Source organism: Octopus bimaculoides, chromosome 7 (assembly GCF_046866305.1).
Source record: "Octopus bimaculoides isolate indiv1 chromosome 7, ASM4686630v1, whole genome shotgun sequence".
Classification (NCBI taxonomy): domain Eukaryota; kingdom Metazoa; phylum Mollusca; class Cephalopoda; order Octopoda; family Octopodidae; genus Octopus; species Octopus bimaculoides.
Genome location: NC_142934.1, coordinates 49820781 through 49842295, shown reverse-complemented (window position 1 = coordinate 49842295; position 21515 = coordinate 49820781). Strand labels below are relative to the sequence as shown.

The 21515-nt window shown below is 33.1% G+C and overlaps 1 protein-coding gene across 1 annotated transcript in view; it reads right to left on the bottom strand.

Annotated features, from left to right (window-relative positions):
• Positions 1 to 21515, bottom strand: part of LOC106870179 (carbonic anhydrase-related protein 10) — a 1185504-nt gene that overhangs the window by 356245 nt on the left and 807744 nt on the right. The window contains exon 5 of the mRNA XM_089355291.1: positions 12807 to 12998. Within this exon, the coding sequence (XP_089211417.1) occupies positions 12807 to 12998 (192 nt within the window). The remainder of the gene's footprint in view (positions 1 to 12806; positions 12999 to 21515) is intronic.

Sequence of the window (21515 nt, the reverse complement as noted above, 5' to 3'; positions counted from 1 at the left end):
ACATTATTCTTTTGGTATTTTTTCCTTTCATTGGATTAAACTTTTTCTTTGGATCAGAGTTGAACAGAACTTTGATCGTTTGCACTTTTTGATTGTTTGAAATTACTTTAATAAGAGAGGAACAGTGTTATTTGTCAGAGCAATTCATAGAGTGAAGCACTATAAAAATGTATGTACGTAAAGTAATTCAAATCCAATTTAATTAGGAGACATTGCTGATATTTATTATTTTTTTATAATAATTTTACACGCTAATGCACTCCATAGTTCTTCAACAAAAGCAATACCTGATAAGAGGATATTCTGTAAATATACATTTTCAATATCACATTAACAGGAACAGTTATTGGCTATAGACATAGTATAACACACACACACACACGCACACACACACACACACACACATATATATATATATAAAACGACAAAACACACACACACACACATATTTATATACCAAGACAAAACACATACACACATACACACGCAAACACACACACACATGCATACACAAAAGGCGGCGAGCTGGCAAAAACGTCAAGCACGCCGGGCGAAATGCTTAGCGGTATTTCGTCTGCCGTTAAGTTCTGAGTTCAAATTCCGCCGAGGTCGACTTTGCCTTTCATCCTTTCGGGGTCGATTAAATAAATACCAGTTACGCACTGGTGTCGATATAATCGACTTAATCCGTTTGTCTGTCCTTGTTTGTCCCCTCTGTGTAGCCCCTTTTGGGTAGTAAAGAAATAACACACACACACACACACACACACACACACACACACACACACACACACACAAACACACACACATATATCAGGCTGAGTAAAAAGTAAGCAACGTTTTGAAACATGAAATTCCTCACAATATATTTCAACAATCAGCACATTTTTGCCAATGAGTTAAAAGTTTATCTATTCCGGTATTGAAAAACATCTGGATTGCTGGAGCTGATGAACTCTTTGAATGCACTTTCAGCATCGGTTTGACATTTGAACTCTTTCTCCCGCAGGAAACCATAAAGGTGATTGAAAATGTGGTATTCGGTAGGAGAAAGGTCTGTGGAATAAGCTGAGTGGAGAAGAACTTCGTAGCCAAGTTCCCTCAACTTCTAGAGATTCATTAGTAAAACGTGTGGTCGAGCATTGTCATGAAGAAAGATTTGCCCTTCTCTGTTGACCTGTCTGCAATAATGGTTTTGGCGGGTTTTAAGAAGTTATAGTGGATGAATCCAACAAAACACCACAAAACAGTCACCGCAACCTTCCTTTTGAATAGCTCGGGTTTAGGGAAAGTTTTCGGTGCTTCATTTTTGTCCAGTCATTACGAAGAATGTTTTTGTTATTATTGTACAGAATCCACTTTTCCTCGCAAGTTACAATATTTTCGAGAAATTGATCGGGTTCGTTACGAAGAAGAAGCGATGAGCATATTTCATATCTGCGCATTTTTTGATTTTCATCCAAATCGTGTGGTACCCATTTGTCGAGCTTTTTTAATTTTCCGAACGCATGCAAATGGTTGCAGGCAGTTTTCTGGCTAACTGGGATTTCTTTTGCCTGTTCCTGAGTGATTAATTGACCGTCTTCGATGACAGATGGGCGCCCATACGCTCACAAACTTCAAGGATCAGTTCTCCACTGCGAAATCGTTTAAACCTTTTACTGGTCACATCCTCACCAAACGTTTCGTTCATATAGCAAGCAGTTTCAGCTGCTTTACGTGCCTTTTTGTAGTTGAGTAGCAAAATTTCCTCGAATATCGTGCTTTGACAGTTCCATTTCAGAATATTGTATCAGCGATTTCTTTATAGACCACAACGGGCTAAGCATGAAAGGACACTACAAAGATGAACAAAAACACAAAAGTGGGGGTAAATAAAATGAATGAGAAGGATGGTAAAAAAAAATTAATGGATGAAATGGAGGCCATTCGGACTCCACAATCCAAGTGACCTCACTAGAAATCTTTAAAAACAATTAATCACTTAATAATCACTTAATATGTCCATGTTAAATTCTTTTAAAAGTTCATGACAGCTTACTGTTGATGCATTCCTCTGGTATCTATTTCCATTTATGAGATAATGACATGTATGTACATGGCTGTAACAGTGGTACGCCCTCCTACCAACACATTCGAACTCTACTTAAAGGATTTTCAAACGATTCAGTTAAAATTTTCTACTGCACTGTTACTTTTTACTACAGCTACTACATAGCGTTTGATAGAGGTACAAAAATCTTTAAAATCCGAACATTTTTGCCCTGCTCGTTTTCTCCAAAAGACTAAGGCTTTGCGTCGATAACTTAATAGAGTTTGGGAACATGAGAAATTACTAAGCACTTTCTAGTCGTTATCATCACATGAACAGTGAAACTGAGGGAACATATGATAATATCTATTTAATAATATCTAAATATGCCAGATATTTGTTGTTATATCATAAATACCGATGCACGAATTTACTTAAGAGTTACCTTCATATGAAACTTGTATGAAACTTGTGAAGTAAAACTAGACAACATCGAATTTTTATTCCTTCACTTTAACATTCTTCTTGATCTGATCATGCCTTAAGTATCTAGGAATTTTAGCACACTTTATATAAATTCATTCAGCGTCAAGAACCTTGGCATTCTCCTTCCAAGCATGCTATAAAAATCTTCACCACTACATTGTAGAAGTATACCAGACAAAATCGATAGATTGTTAGTGCATTTTCGCGTTTAAATTCATAAATACTCGGAAGGCGTGCCAATAATGCTTGTATCATTTGTATTATATATGTGAGTGTGTATATGTACATGTGTATGTGCATGAATGTTCTTCAGCACCGGAAGCATGTAAGCCAAAGAAGACCTAAGCTGGATTTGAACTGAGAACTTCAAAGAGGGTACCGCTTAGTATTTTGTCCGACACTATTCCGAGTCGTCCAGTTCATAATTATATAATCACAACTAGATTAGGCAATTGTAATTATCAGATTGACAGAATGTATCTACTCAACAATTAACTGTATCAGACCAATATCGCTGCATTTTAAGTGCTTCAATGCATAGGATTTTCATTCATTCATACAAAAGGAATGGTAAGTGACGTCAATCATGGTGTAGCGTACTGAACGATCTGCAAAATTGAATCATGTCTGTTTATGTTCTCCTGCGAAATTAATCAGCCTAATATATTTTGTCAGTTTCTCACGTAATTCGCAGTTGTCCATTTAATTGATTCTAGTCTTACCGTATGCATGTATAGTGCATTATTTTCGTCAAATAACCATTTAGTACGGAAATGAAGAAAAACATCAAGAGTTAATTTTTATAGGCTCTCCCATAATGTCGACATCGAAGCAGTTAACGTTATTTCGGTTGATGACAACTGAGGCTAATGGGAAAGGAGGGAATTGAAATGATGTAAATTGGGGTAAACTTCTAAATTGCTGAGTAGATTGTCAAAGTGTTGAGACTAAAAATGGTTTTGGTAAAAAGGAGGAACAAATACAGTGCTTTCCTAGTAGCTGGTGCTTCAAAACATTGTATACAAAATATTTGATACTTTGCTATATAACAACATTTTTTTGTGTTATGTGTATTCACAAATGTGTAATATATTTTTCGTGTATTTTGTTGAGACAGAGCTGATTTATGTTCTGTTCTAGATGACAAAACCTAACTTTTCGAATGACATGCGTAAGGCAGCAGATATTTTCATTCTACTGCTTTTCTTTATCAACTTTGGTGTGTTTATCAGTATTACAAACATAAGATGCATGGATTTAGAATGCGAAAGGTAGCTAAAAAATTATTCTCAATGAAAACATATTCATTCAGACAATAAGGGGCCCGAACATGAATTCGCATCTGAGAAAACAATCTTGTCTAGTGAAGATAAATATAGTATCATGTTTCTATTTTTTCTTAAAGTTATTGCTTGAAACACATTCTTAGCAAGTACATTATTACAGTTGTCTGAAATATCTAAAATTTTGCACAGCATTGCTAGTTGGGTATAGAACATTGCAGTTATCACCGACAACACAAGAGATTTCGTCTTTTCTCCACTTCTTTAATGCATTTTTTAAAACTAAGATCGGAGCAATGGTCATAGTACTAGCTGATTATTGGAATGTAGTGAAATGTAGTGCAATTAGCTGAAATATATAGAACCAAGAAAAAATTAAGCATCACCATAAACAGGAATATGCTGCATGATGATCGAGTCCCTCAATTCATACATATTTTGGTGAAACTCCTATCTTTAAATATGACAATTATATCGATTATACTTTGAATAATGTTGTCGTAATATATTCAACGATTTGATTTCTGTCTTTATTTTTTTTATCAACATTTAACATCTCTATTTTGAAACAGTCCATTAGGTACATCATTGTGTAATATTTAGACAATTTACATAACATATAAACATAGCTCTGAATTAAACTTACGTGAGTTATGATGAATTTCAATCATCATCAATATGAGATGATCGTTCAAAGGTTTTATTAACTTCAAAAACAAGACTTGTTCGTATAATTTTGGAGGTCATATGGAGTTAATGTATTTACACTACAAGTAATTTTATTTAGTTATATTTGAATATGAATTCTCTTTATATTTTCTTTCGGTGATCTTCTCAATTATTAACGGAAAGGAGCAAATAATATTGGAGCCGTTGCCCTTTACAAGCGAGTTGTTTTGAGCCATTGTCTGAATAAAAACAAAGAAATCTCATTGTGAACGTAAAAACCATTTTCCCCGTTCGGTTTTACAAACGATTCTTTCAAAATAAAATTCGATTCATAGTGTTAAAATTATTTGGGAATTGACACAGAAATATTCACTGTTTGTCTCCAATCATAAACATTTCTGAATTCATACTCTTTTATTTTCTTGAAATGCTACTAATTACAGAATAACAGGTTTATTCTTAAAAGTTAGCTTAGTTAGCTATAGTTCCTTTTGAAGTTAAAATACTCCTGAAGAGCGATCATTAACATCATCATACAGTTTTTGTGTAACTATATATGGTTATTAGATTTGATGCTGCACAAATCATCTAACCAAAATAGCTACATCTGCAATACGCATTGATTCAAATACGCATTGATAAATGTAACCTTGTATGAAAGCAGTAAAGGGCAAATCCTGTCTAAAATTCTTTTATTGTTTGTTTGGTTTTTGAAAGAAATAATCAAATGTTGTAAGTACCTCATAATAACATTAATGGAATCTAAGTTTATAACGGGAATACCACTACTTTAATTAAATTGAATGTTGAATCACAAATTTTGTACTGTGTCGTTTCAGGGATGTCATTCTAACACAACACGTCTCACTGATGTAGTGTGAAATGGACACATTTAAATGAAGCAATTTCATATACTTTGTGAAACATATATAACGCTAAGACATCCCCACAGGTATCATAATAAATTATTCTGAAACGACATCTCATATAATTACGTCATTTTTACTTCCTCAATTTATGATATTTGTCCGCACGTTAGCTGTTCCTGAAACAGAATATGTGAAAATATTTTTCTGCGATATAACATACATACATACATACATGCATGCATAAATACGTACATATATGCATGTATACATACTTATGTGTGTGCTTGTGCGTGTCTGTGTGTGTTTGTGTGCGTGTGTGTGAGTGTTTATGTATGTTCTCTCTGTGTGCATTTGCGTCTGTGTGTGCGCGCGCACGTAAGTATACGCACTATACATCTCTACTTCAAAAATAGTAATATGTATATAAGAGACCGGGATGAAAAAGTTCATAGGTCGAATATGAAGGAACTTCGCTATAGACTTGACATTTTGCCTGCATTAATTTCAACACTTCATAACAGCTGCGTCGTTTTCTTCTACATAATCTGACATCTGACTATTTAAAGAAAACTTCAAATGTAACTAGTAAGGATCTCTTTTGGAAATGGAGAAAATTTGGGATCGCCGTGTTATCAAATACCTACTGAAAAAGAGTTTAGCTCCCAAAGACATCCACGCTAACATGGTTGGTACAGTAGGGGATGAAGCCCCAGCTTTACCAACAATGCAAACGTTGACAGCGGAATTCTGATGGGGAAAGGAAAGTTTTGAAGGTGACCTAAGGCCTGGAGGTCCTACAACTGCCACCACCGAAGAAAATATTGATGGTGTTTACCACATAGTGATGGATGACAGGCGAGTGACTAGAATTCAAATAGCCATTGCTATTGCCATATACTGTGAGAGCTCAGAATATTCTGAACAATGAACTTGGCACCACAAAATTAGGGCCATGTCTTCTGATGCCTGGTCAAAAGTGCACCACGTTGTTCACATCACAACAAAATCTGACATTCTTTGAGGCAGATCCACCTTGTTTCCTTGAACATTCCCTAAGCCAGGATGATTTTCGGATTCATGACTTTGAGTCAGAGGCTAAGAGAATATCCATGCAGTGGAAGCACCCCTCCTCACCTGACACAAAGAAAGCCAAGCTCACCTCATCTGTAAGAAAGTTGAGGGCCTTAGCTGTTTGGATTATAAATGCTATTTTGCTTATTGACTGTATTCAGAAGCGCCATACCGTCATTGAACAATACTATACCAACTTGCTGAGGCAGTTACGAAAGGCTATCAAGACCAAACGTCCAGGAAGACAGACGAAGAGGGATTTGTTTCATCAAGACATTGCCCCAGTATACAAATCCTCGATGTGTGTGATTGTGGCTTTGAACTAGATGATTACCTTCCCTACTCTCTTTATTCAGGCCCATCTATCATCTGTTCCCTATGGCTGAAACCAGTATCGCAGTGATGATGCCCTCATATCTACTGTTGATGACTTTTTAAGTAACACGATGAAAGCTTCTTCAACCATGGGGCCTAAGCACTACAACACCGATGAAAGCTTTGTATGGACCAGAAGGACTTTGAAAAATAAAACTCATTTGGTCATATTCCATGAGAACATCTCAGCCTATGAATTTTTCAGCCGACCATCGTATTAGTCATTCAAAATCCTTCATGCCTGGATTTTCATATTTTATTTTGTTTTTGTTTTAATTTTTCTATAATTTCATGCTGCAACTTTTATCACGTCTATGTTTGTATCTAAAAAAGCGGCCATATAAACGTAAATATTTACACATAGCAACTATATAAAGGTGAATATTTGAGTGATTATTGTAACAGTGTCTACAAATAAATGGCATGGTTGTACAGCTAAGGGAGATAACGCTTACAGTTTTACAGCATTTTTGTTCCTTCTCGAGCCAGGTCTGGCTCATAAGGGCCGGTTTCCCGGTTTCATTGGCTTATAGGTTTCCCACCTGGATAGGATGCCGGTCTGTTGCCTGTGAACTGCTAGATGCAGAAGGAAAGAGTGAAAGTTGTGGCGAAAGAGTCAGCAGAAGTCAACCATTACCTTCTGCTGAAGTCGCATGAACCTGCGATCCCTCAACTGCAAGTTCGCTGCTCTATCCACTAGGTTATATGCCTCCACTTTATATCATTTTAAGATGAATATTACTTTGAAACCAACTTAAATTCGAATTCATAATAATACCCATTCAGAAAATGTGGGAAATTATTTTATTTTGCGCCTGTTTTAACTTCATTGAAGTCCAACATTTTAGAAGTTATAAATACAGCATGCTCTAAATGAGTACTAGTGTTATAAAAATATTCATTTATATATTCAAGTGTATATTGTTGTTATGTAAATATTTACCTAAACATGATCGTTTGGATATAAACGATTATCAACTGATTATTGCTGTGAAAGCATAACGTTATTTGTGGAGATACAAACTATAATTATAAAGACTGAACCTTTAATCTTTTATCTTTTATCTTTTACTCGTTTCAGACATTAAGCTGTGGCCCTGCTGGAACACCACCTTCAAGAATTTGAGTCGAATGAATCAACCCCATCACTTAAATTTTAAAGCCTGGCACTTCCTCTATCGGTCTTTTTTGCCGTAAAACAAAGTAATTACACCAGCACCCGTTGTCAAGTGGTGATGGTGGACAAACACAGACACAAAGACACACACACACGCAGAGATACACGCACACGCACACACACATACACACACACACGCACGCACGCATGCTCACACACACACGTAAACGCAAACACACACACACACACACACACACACACACACACACACACACACACATATATATATATATATATATATATATATATATATATATATATATATATATATATATATATATATATATATACGACATGCTTCTTTTAGTTTCCCTCTCCCAAATCCACTCACAAGGATTTGGTCGACCTGAGGCTTTAATAGAATACACTTGCCCAAGGTGTCACACAGTGAGACTGAAACCTGAACAATGTGGTACGGAATTTTCAAGATATGTCGAATTTCGAGTAACTACAATATTAACTTAACACACTTTTACAGACTGAGAATGATACACGCGTAAGTAATTATTTTTGTGTGGATTCTACAGGAGTAATTATACACCTTTCAGTAACTCCTTGGTTATTCATATTCAATAAAATGAATTAACGATGTTTCGGTTAATGTTAACAAGTTACTTTTCTTATTTATAAAGCGAAACGGCAAAACATGCGCGCGCGCACACTTACACATTTATGGGTAGGTAATTGGAAATAACAGAGCTCTGTGTATAGTTATTTAGTCTAATATTTACACATGTTAACTTTTCCTCTTTACCGAAGATTTTGAAAGTTATCTCTCTAATGATCTATTTGATATTTCCATCTCTTCTCTCTGTAGTTTCCGGCGTTTGAGATGAAGCATTTGATACAAAATCACCAATGAATAGGAGATCATTGTTTTCCCAGAAGTCGTTAATGAATTTTTTACTGTTTTCTGGTTCTTTTTTCCTCTTGATTTTATCAATGCTCAATGTGCTTCAGAACGGCTTTTTCGCCTGCATGCTTTTCTGCAGTTCTTATGTTTTTAACTAACTAATCCCAGTTGCTTGGATGTATGTTGAGTAATGGAAAAATCTTCCTGATACAACCATTGAAGTGTTTCTTACGTGCACCTTTGGATGGCTATTTTGTGTAAGATCACTCTGAAAGGTCAGTTTGGGTTTTCTCGTGTTTGACACCATTTTACATGTAATATCCATAAGAGTTGCCTTTCGTTGATGGCCTAGAGACTCACAGACAGATTTTGTTCTCTCCATGATATTGTCCATTTCTAAATTGGTCACCCTGTACCATGTTCGAGCGCATTCATAGTTTTGTTTCATGAAAATATTCCACACAGCGTATTGATTTTTGGTATGCCATTACAATATTATATCTGTAAGGGACTGCAATGTAGACCGCTCAGCTGATGGCGATCAAAAGCAGTTGAGTTCCAGTTTACAGCTGTAAAAGGCATGGTATGAGAGATGCTCTACATATACACAGACATACGAATACACATATGCATATATATATACATATAATATTATATATATATATATATATATATATATATATATATATATATATATATATATATATATATATATATATATGTATACATATAATATATATATATATATATATATATATATATATATATATATATATATATATATATATATATATATATATATATATATATATATATATATATATATATATATATATGCATTTATATATATATATATATATATATATATATATATATATATAAATATGCATTTATATATATATATATGTATATATATATATACACACATTAACACAGACATGCGCATACATATATATATACATACGTATATATATGTATGCATGAATAAATATTTATATATGTATGTATATACATCCATAAATACATATATACATACACATATTATGCTAGGTACATTGTTTTATACTACATACATAATCTCTCACTCCCTTTCTCCACACACATATATACATATAATGCACATAAGCCTATTCATACATATGTGCAAAATATACAAAACAGAAATTAGAAATTTATATTTTTTCTGACATACTAATGTTTCGCCCACACTCTAACTTTAATGGCATATAGCTTGTTTTATCTATTTTTAATTTCAAAGTTTTAAACAAATATAATTACATCAACTTTTTCCTATATATAACATTAAAATGGCGATATATAAGTAGTTGAGAAAATGCATAAAAAGTTCTAATTAAAGATTAAAAAAATAAATGGTGTTAAATATTAAAACTCTGCATACATTTTAAAGTTTGAAATTAATTTGTTTCCTTTTTTGATACACCAGCCTAATAAAACAAACTAAGAAACACCGTGTTAAAAAAAGCCACTATATATCTCAATTGAAAACAGTCGATAGAAAGATATAATTGAATCAAGTATAAAGTTAATGCAATTAGACAAAGTTGAAGGAAAGCCTTTCAAAGTGCCATTGCCTTCGTGATGATATTCATCGATTTAGTCTTTATTGTGTATCGAACCGTTCATTTAAAATATTTTACCGGAATAAAGAGATCATTAAAATTTTAAATAACAAAATCGACCTATCTATTTAATAATTGTAATGTGCGCTATACATAATTTATCTATTATATTCATAATAATTTGAACAGTTGTAAAATTAAATTAAACGGGATGCAATTAATCTTCCATTTAGGACACTAGTTCAATCTAAAACAGCCTTTCAATAGATATAGTATTCACAGTTTGTTTTAATCAATATGCTATATATATGTTGTTCCATAATTGTTGATATATGCTACGCATAAATATGATGCAATTCTAATTGGGTTATCACGCAAAATTTTACACATATTTCAGATATTCGAATCCGGTATCGCGCTGGTATTTCATTATGGCCAAGGAATCATCTGAAATCATTATATATTTATTAATAGAAATCTGCCTGTTCAAACTTTTTTGTACTGTTTGGTGGTATAAAATATATTAATTTCATTGATGTGTACTCCAATTGTAGATATCCAATATTTGTAGTATTGACTTACATTGATTCTTTCTATCCGTGGACTATCGATGTTAACCACTTCTATACTCTTCACAGTTAAACATCACTTGCTTTATGTATATGCAGAAAGTATTTCGTAGTGTAAACTTCGTATTGAAAACGGCACTATAGAAATATGATTGCATTTGTGTCAATATTGTATTTTCAAGTTTCATAAATACCGCAAATAATATAGATGGAATCATTTGATTAGAGTTAGAAAGGGAGGGAATAAATGATAGCTAAACAGCATAAAGTGAAGAATGGAATAGCTTACTATGTTTTAATGTCTACTATTTCACTTTTCATATTGCGATGAGGTCCTGTATTATATTGTGTATTGCACAACATAAACATGTATCATTTTAGAAACATGCAATCTTACATTCATTATAGAATGCATTACGCATAACAGTGTTGTCAGTTATCATAACATAGAAGCCCCTTTTTATGTCCCTCACTCTGATTTATAACTTCAGAATAACACGGAAATAGAGCATGTTGTCCATTCGTCTTGGGTTCGATAGCGTAAGTACTGCTTAATTTCTGAAGAGATTTAACACTATTTTAATCAGTGTTATATCTCTCCTACGTATATACTGCAAATTCATTATAGTATACGCTCAACAATAATATCGTTCTGTCTGATTTAGCATTCCATCTTTTCATTTATTCTGCATCAAAGTAGCTCATATGGTGCACCAAATACTTGAGTATTTTGTGAAAAACGAAGGTGATAGACGAAAATTGATGGTCTATGCTTTATTTGGTATACCGTTTCTATTCATTCAAAATTTCGTGTAGCTGTACAGGGAAACCCTTATTTAGCTATCGTTAGATCTATTGCTGTATTAATTATATGTTAGTTTCATATCTTTCAGTACTGTTGACGCCATTCATAATCTCACCTCGACTTTGAAATAAGATCAATAACAATTATTAATATCGAACGTGTTTTGATTAACATAATTAAAAAGAAGACATTTATACTATTAAAGGAATAGTTTCAGCAATTTATCAAACATTTTTCAAAATTCCTAAAACAATAGTTTACTTAATTTAATAATACATTTCACATCATCAGACATTCAGTGTTATCGATTGATGATTAAATACATTCAGTTAAACCTGATAGTTGTTTCTAAAACTTGCTCTAGGCTTTCCAACTTAAGGAGAGAAGTATAATAGTTGATATCAACTTTAATACATGACCCCTAGTTTATTTACCGAAGCGATATGATAAGTAAATATAATTAAGTGACTTAATCTCTTAACTTCAGATTTACTCATAGCATCAACAATAATTAGTTGCAGCTTTACGAAACTGATCTTAGCTACAAACATACTGTTATATAAAGATGAAAAGGCTTGCAGAATGATTATTTTATTTGTACTATATTTTGGTTTCAAATCTTGGCACAAAGCCAACATTTTCGGTGGAGTGGTTATGACAATCACATCGATCCGAGTGTATATGTTTCATCGACCCCGAAAGGATAAACGACAAAGTTAACTTCAACGAAATTCGAACTCAGAACGTAAACATGGACTAAATGTCGCTAAGCATTTTCCCACCGTGCTAATAATTCTGCCAGCTCATCGCCTTGTACTAAATATTATAAAACTAAATATTACTAAACGTATATTCTTAAGCATTTTACTTACTGATCCACTTATCCTCAAAGATGTTTCTGCTTGGTTATAATTTTGATATTATAAACTAAGTATTTGATTTTTATTTAGAACAAAAGCATTTTATATTAATGTCAACAAACTTATTTCATTATACTTCACTGTAAACGCAAAGATTGAAATGTAATAGATACTGACCTCTCCAACAAAATGATTCCCATTTATAGTGTGTTCTGAGCCTTTACTGTCGTTGTTAGCATAGCGTAGCTTTATTTCATAGGCTCTATATACATAAGAAAGAGGACCTTCACTAATGTTCACAACATCAGCATTTGTAGTATTGATGTCCATTACAATCCCGTGTCCGACGTTCCGAAGCGTGCCGGATAACTAGAAATTGAAAAAGAATAAGAATAATAAGATATATAATCTTTACAGATGTGTAACAACACTGTGAAACATGAATTTTGTCCTTGGTAGTAACTGAAATTTCCTATTTGCTTATCCTTTAAACGGATAAGTGGCTATTTACGTTAAATTTTGCTTTTGTAACATTTATTCAAACTCCAGAGAAACTCTCTCAACACATGGCTATGATGTTCCGTTATTACTGCTGCTCATGATCAGAGAAGCACATATGTTCAGCCAGTAAGGGATATGCTGAAGGAGTTAAGGTCAGGCGACTGACAAACAAATCTGTGGTATTGAGTAGACTATCTGCTGTAATGATATGTCTGCTTCAACAACTCATCGCTGAATTTGTATGAAATGTAATGAAGAATGGGTCGGTTTCAAACCATTGGCGTCCAGGTCACAAAAGCAAAATTTGAAGGGAAGAGTTGTCACTTCCTTTGATTTCTAGACGGAAGCAAATAAGAAATAACACGTACTGACCAAAGAGCCAAAACAAAAAACAGAAGATTGAAAAAATTTTTAAACACTGTAATTAGCTTCTTGGAAACAATAAAGCTGTATAATCAGCAACGTCACCTACTCGGTTCGGCTGTTCTACATTGATAAAGAACAAATACCCTGAAACTAGTCTATGAATTCCAGACCAGCAAGGGGAAGCAGCTGACCTCCCCTGTTCGAAGGTTAAAATGTACACAGGTTCGTTTGTCACATAGCTAGCTAGAGGCGATGGCCTCTTGGAGTTAATCAGCAGCAGCATTCGTCCTATTTTTCTGGACGGCCATGTCAGCTTGGCGATAACTATCCAGTACCGCTGGATAAATATCCAGTACCACTACCGTAGTCTCCTTTAGAGAGACTTAGAAATATTAATATATATATATATATATATGTGTGTGTGTGTGTGTGCGTGTGTGTGTGTGTGTGTGTGTGTGTGTGTGTGTGTGTGTAATTATATATATATTTCAGTTGTTAATATTCAAAAGTTACTGCTTCACAACCTAACAGTTGGCGTAATATTTGATCTTTTCAACAACTTACAATTTATAATCAGAGAAAGAAAGACTTTGCGTAATTAAAATATAATAATTATTAATGAAATTCATATGAAAGCAAGTAATATAAAACAAAATATAGTCAACTGGATTTTAAGTAAATCTTCTATATGGATTAAAAATATATCTTTCAGCAACAAACATCTAATACCGCTAAATTATTTGAGAACTTTCAGTTTAGTGATTATGATCATACAGGAATGGTCTGGAATAAATATCATGCATTATTTGTGAAGCGTATTCGAGATTCTCGACTTCTTTATAGGGTACAAATTTCCTTTATTTATCTTCGTATATATCTCTTCAATCACCTCTCACTAACTGTGTTTCTATCACATATTCAAGCCTATATTGCAAAATGTTACAAAGTTGTTCAGATATCTCATTAACTCTGTCGATTTCATTATGTATATCAACGTTTCATTTGATATCTGCACAATAGAATGCTGAACCCATTTCAAGGAAATGGAATACTTTAATGCACTGAGCTTGACGTTTTCTTATTTTTCCTTTCGCATCAATAATAAATATGTTATTGGCACGTATTTTAAGGATTTTATCACGATGATTGGCAGCTTCCATTTGCGTCCTGTCCAACAGAAGCCACACCGTCTGCTAATGATTATTGATGGAAGCATACTTTGGTACAGGTATTCATTACTAAGCTTCTTACTAGCGTGTACTATTGAGAAATAATATTGTTATACAGATTAAAATTGAACTCGTATATGTAACATAGGATTTAATGTAAAATATAGGAAATTATGCAAAACCTTTAACGGTACACATACAATATGATCGTATTTGGTATATTTAATTTAATAACGTAAGATGTTAACTTCACACTTACATACTAAAGACGACTGTTTCTGAAACAAAGAAACCTAGAGCATTATCTGCGTGAGCAAATCAATGTTGATCTACAGTATAAGTTATCATCAAATACACAATATGAATGCAACTTTAAGACCTATCAATAAAAGAGGTTCTTGCGAGCAACGCATTTCACTAACGATATATTTATTTATGACAGCGACCTTTGTCCTTTCGTCAAATATCGCGATTATAGTATATTTCCAATACGTATTTGTTACATAATTATATAGTAAAACATACTTATAAGTAATATACCGAGTTATTATAATCAACTAAGCGAATGATGTTGTACAGTTATACAACATATATGAATTGATTGAATGATGAGTTCATAGTCCCCTGTAACTATTTTCTGAAATCTTTCTAAATTATTTAATATTTTAAAGTTACCTCATTATTGTAGTGTTATATTCTTAAAGTTCTTCTTAGTTTTGCAACTTGGTATATTTTATTTGAATGTACTAACATGAAACAAACAGGTATATTTTTTATGAAATAACTCAAGAGCACTTCATAAAAGACAGCTGCATTAGGCGGTAGATATACCAGGTTAGATATACACTTACCAAAAGGATCTACCGAATATTGCTTGTAATATAAATACCGTTTGAAGGCGGAATGGATCGTTGGCACCTGCAGCGTCTTTGATCACACGTTTGTTTGATGTGTATTGATTTGAACCTACACAATGTTAACGAGTATTAAGTTAGGTATTCCATAAGTTACTCGAAACGGAGCAAGTCAACTTGCAATGGGTGCTAAACAATATTTAATTATTATTTTGGTTATCGCATTAAAAATATGAACCTAAATTACACATTCATCCGTATTACACATTCATGCATTGGAGGTAGTAAAATTACTCCAAATGATTCTAACGTTCTCTTAATGATTAACTGCGCAAATCTGTGATGTCATATATATGCATCTGATCGTATCTTCAACTACATTTTATCTCCCCCTTGTAAACATAAGGACACAGGAAATGTGTCAAGTCCGACAGGAAGCGGTGCAGCTTCCTAGGTCTAACCAACAGTAGTATTATTCCCTTCAGAGGACTGTCACATTAAGTTGACTGCATACAACTACTACATTTTTATTATATATAGCATTTTTATCTATATAGTTTGTGATATGAGCGTAAATTATTGAACACAAGGTTCTATGGAAATAATTCAGAAATAATTCTGAAGAAAGTAAAGACGGACGAAATACCGCTAGGTACTTTTCCCTGCGTACCCACGATTCTGCCAGCTTGTCGCTTTATATGCAATATCAAATAAAATGACAATATACTCTTTTTTTTATTAATGCGTTGCAATGACCACTATCTCAAACAATCGAAAGTTTGAAATAGCCAATACTTAAAGAAGTCATTAAAGAAAAAGAATTTACTGCATTGACAGGTATCTTTGAAAACTTTGCCCAGCTAACGCATTAGATCCTGAGTAGTAGAGACATAGGCTGCGTTGTAGAACAAGTCACAGAAATACATAATGGACATGATGACAACTGAGTTGTGTAATGAAAAGAAAGGAGGGATATGTCATCGTCATTTCCTTTCATTTTATAAACTTCTTGCTTGATATTCTCAGCATAGGAAATGCAGGTCTGGTAATAAGAGATGATAAAGTGCGTGATGACTACCCAAGTGCAGCCTCTGTTAATATGTCAAAAGATAAGAAACAAGACCAAGAACTACGAGATATAATACTGAAAGAAGTGTTTAACAAACATAAAATATTCCCGCAACGCACAAAAAAAAAAAAAAGAAACAGGTTGCTAGTTATCTATTGAAATAAATCTGAACAGAAGACACGACTTAAGAAAATAGTACAACGGTATGAGCAGTGAACGGATAACCGTGGTAATTTGGAAGAAGTCTTCTGATATAAGTTTTCTTCAAACCCATCAGCATACGTTTTGGATGCATCTCGCAAGTCATGCACCATGTTAAATTTGTCATTATTTTTTATGGAAGCCCATCCATACATTAACGTGATTAGATTAGTTTCCACAGTAAATGCCAGTCATTGATAGGTTATGACACCAGGTTATTGTCACATCAGGGAAAATAGGTTTTCGTGCAGTTTGGAAGCAGTTTATATTCCAAAGAAATTTACACCGGTGAATACTATGTTGATCTCCTGAGATTGAAAATTTTAAATTTTCTGTCACAAGACCAGGAACAGAGAAAATACTGCCAATATAAAATGCCTTTGGACTTGCATCCTAAAAACAATATCTTTTAAGCATGCATTTGGATTAGTGATTGTAAACCTCAGTTGTTTTTACAAGGAACACTTGCAATTATGATGATTTGAAAATGACAAGAAGTAACTCCCAGTTTGGACAGCAATCTTTTTTGCTAAGTGTTATTTGAATCTCGATTTAAAATGTTTCTGCACAAAAAGAAGTTCCTTGTGTAAGCGTTAAAAATTAAAATTGGAATCCAAGTTGTTGGACGATTAGATATACGCTGTAATAAATCATTTACAACTAAATTCCAAACAAAGTAACTCAATATTCATCCAAATTCGTATGAGCATTAAAAAATCATTATGCTGTCTGAAATTTACATAAACTTTTTTTAATACCTTTATTTAAACTTTAACTTCTTTAAACTTAGTCTTTGTTCAGTTCAGGAAGTGAACTTAATAATTCACGTATATCATGTTTAGTATATATTATTGGAAATTATACTGATATTTTTGGTTCTTGGACAATTTAATTAGTGAAGGCGCATGGCATAAAGGATACGGTTTGCGGCACACAATTGTAAGGTTGTGCGTTCTATTCCCGGTGACGTATTTTGTTCTTCAGCAAAACCCTTTATTTCAAGTTGCTCCAGTCTATTCTTAACGTATATATATCTTGTATCTTCTGCTTGTTTCAGTAATTACACTGCGAATCGACACCAGTATTTATTATTTTTTTATGCCTGGTACGCATTTTATCGGACTCTTTGCCGAACAGCTTAGTAACAAGGACGTAAACACATTAACACCGGCTGTGAAGCGGTGGTGAAGGATAACCATAAGTAAAACGACACACACATGCACACACATACATATATACAAGGGTCTTTTTCAGTTTCCAACTCACAGATATGTTCACTAGGTTTTGGTTGGCCCGAGGCTTTCCTAGGAGACGCCGAAGGTGTCACGCAGTGGGATTGAACCCAGAACTATATGATTAGGAAGTAATTTTCTTACTACACAGTCACTCCTGTATATATACACATGTCGGTGTGTGCATGTGCACATATGTTCTTGTATATGACAATGAGTGCCGATACCTGTTTCATATATTAACTTCAGTGAGATATATATTGATATTGGAGATTTAACCGATAGTATTAAATTCTATAATTTTTAGCCACATTTACAGTTTACACTATATGATGTTTGTACACATTTTGCTTTAATTAATCATGAAATCCAGCAAATAGTCCATATTCTACTGTTACCACTTTGCACACTTGATCATATAATTATTTCATTTCTTCGTCTCTAGGCATATCGTGTTTAATGTTCTTTTAATATCCAGTGTCCTCCATCTTACCACAAGGGACTATTTCCTTACCCTATTACAAGTCTTATTACGAACAATCATTTGCCAAATTGCTAATCTTTAGCTTTCACAGAATTTCATGACTATCAATCTCTTCTCTGAAACTTTCAATTGTCACCATTTCGTTTGATGATGGCAATGCTTATTTTTTATACCACGTATTGACATGATTTTCCATTATAATTTAGGGCAGTATGCCTAACGATATTCGGTAAAAGCTTATCACTATTTGGCATGCACTTTTGCGTTCTTTTCAGCTTTTTCGATGCTTAGTTTATTTTGTGTTTCTGGCCCTCACACAGTTTGATAACTGACGTTGTTTTATTTACCTCTACGTAACTTAGCGGTTTGGCAAAAGAAAGCCTATAGAACAAGTACCAGACTTGAACATTATATGAAGGGGCGTCGGTTTGTTCGACTAAAAACCCTTCAAGTCAGTGCACCCGCACGGCCATAGCCCAATGATTGAAACAAGGGAAACATAAAAGTTACTTCTAGGTTGAGATACAAGCAACAGCTCAAAAAACTTCAATTTTTCACACTATGTTCACGTAAGCCATTAAAAGATGTATTTCCATATTATTCAGTTTTTTTCCTAATTATGATATTTAGATACAAGTATATCTATTTCTTCAGAAATAGATATTTGTTTAATATTGAAAGGCTTTGTCATCACTATGCATTTTTTATCATTGTTCTCAGAAATGGTAATATTTATTCAATTATTCTAAAAGTAACTCTTATGAAAGTAGAGACAGTATTCTATATTATCAATACTGAAACGATCAACATTTTGATTCTATGATGGTAGTAAAATCAAAAGCTTAGTTTCAATCCTATATATTTTAGATCATATTTGTCTTCTTTGAACAACCAGGAGGCACACATTCTTCTTATTAATGGACATAGCACTGTCATAGATTATAACAGTATCATTGTAAACATGCCTGGGAACATTATTCTGTAAGATATAAGATTCTCTAGGAAGTTTTATCTTACCACTGCTCAATCGCTTTAACGTAACTCATAACTTTATATCTATGAATACGATTGCAGCAAAAATAAATAGTATAAACATTTTTTTAAAAAATCATTATATCACTAATAATATTGATGCAAATATGACTGGCGTCGGTATGGGATTACTGCTAATTAACAACCCTACGTTGCAGAGATGAATGTGGGAAGGGAGTGATACTAACTTAAGTGTTTAATCAAATTAGATGGAAGAAACTAAATTGAGCATCAAGTATATTGTAGTTCTTACAGCTGGAGCATGTTTTGAAAAGCTGTTTATTTATTTGCTCTTTTTACATACTGCTGTGCCAGTGTATAGAAACTGTTTGCTGATGAAACCAACTCTGGCAATTTAATCTCAGAAATGCCTGATGCATTGTTATGCTTCCCTTCGTACTACAAATGTTATTAATGCGGAAACTACAGTTGCCGCCTTCTTCACCCGTTGGTGAATGAACGTAGCAGGCAATGCTGATCGGAGCTGGGATGTAAGCACGTATATTGCATTGTCAAAGCAAAACTGAAATAATTCAAATTAAAGAATCGAGAAATCAGGTTAATATAGATAAAATTAATTCACTGGCTTCGCAACTAAATAAATGGAATTTACAACAGAGAATAGAGATGTGAGTAGATAATGAAAGATAGATAAAAAAGAGAAAAAGGAAGACAAGCACGTGGAGCAGGGAGAATGGAGAATCGAAAGAAATGTGAGGGAAATATAAAATAGGAAAGTGAGGTGAATAAAAAGTAAAAAATAAAATAAAAGCAAGTAATTAAAATGAACAAAAACATTGAATAAAAAGGGAGTGGGAAAGAAGAGGGAAATATAGAATAGGAAACGAAAGAGTTTTAAAGCAGCGGGAAAAAAATGTAGATATACAAACAAATAACGTTAAGGATAACAAAAGCAACAGGCAATAAATTAAAAACAAGATTGCAACGCAAAACTACAGTTGTAATTCCATTTGATTCTGTGTTTTTTTTTTCTTGCAAATCCTTTCCGTTGAATACTAATTGTAATTCATCATGCTGGCTACTACTAGACTTTAGATATAATTTAGTCAATTACAACAAAGAGAAGTCTTAGCTAAATTCAATAATGCAGTAGATATATATCATTTTTGTTAAGTTTATGTACACCCAAAAATATTAGAAGGTGCGTACTGGGAAAACTATAATAAGTAATTTTATGGTTGGTTCATTTGTAGCAAATGTTGATTCTAAGAATGCAATATGAAACAATACAAAAGTAAAAGCATTTAAATATTTAACATAAATATAATTAAGAATATATAGAAAGACCTACATAAATATTAAACTAAAATATATATGCACTAAAATGCGTGCCCATAGCTCAAAATGCACACCATACATACAAAGTACATGTACAGAAACTGATATATATATATATATATATATATATATATATATATATATATATATATATATATATATATATATATATATATATATATATATAGAGAGAGAGAGAGAGAGAGAGAGAGAGAGAGAGAGATAGGTAGATAGATAGATAGATAGATAGATAGATAGATAGATAGATAGATACGTGTGTGTTTGTGTTAGCGCTTGCAGAGACAACACAGAGAAAATGAATATAAATATCATCAAGGTCTCTATTTAAAACTATGTAAAAATGAAAACGCATGTAAATTGTTGATCGATTAAAAATACACTGGATGTTTCATCATAATCTTCTTTGTAATAAACACACCGTCTGAAGTTCCTAATTTTAAACAATATTCAAACAGAAAATATTAATACTTTAACAAAATACTATCGTTCTCTTTTTGTGCATATCGTTTTTCAGATATTTAATCTATGAATTCATATATGCATCTACCGATCTAAGTATTCCTTTCTTACTTTCTTTCTTTCTTTCTTTCTTTCTTTCTGTCTGTGTTTCTTTCTTCTCCCCCTCTCTCTCTATTTCTCTAATTGTGGTGCTCTCTGT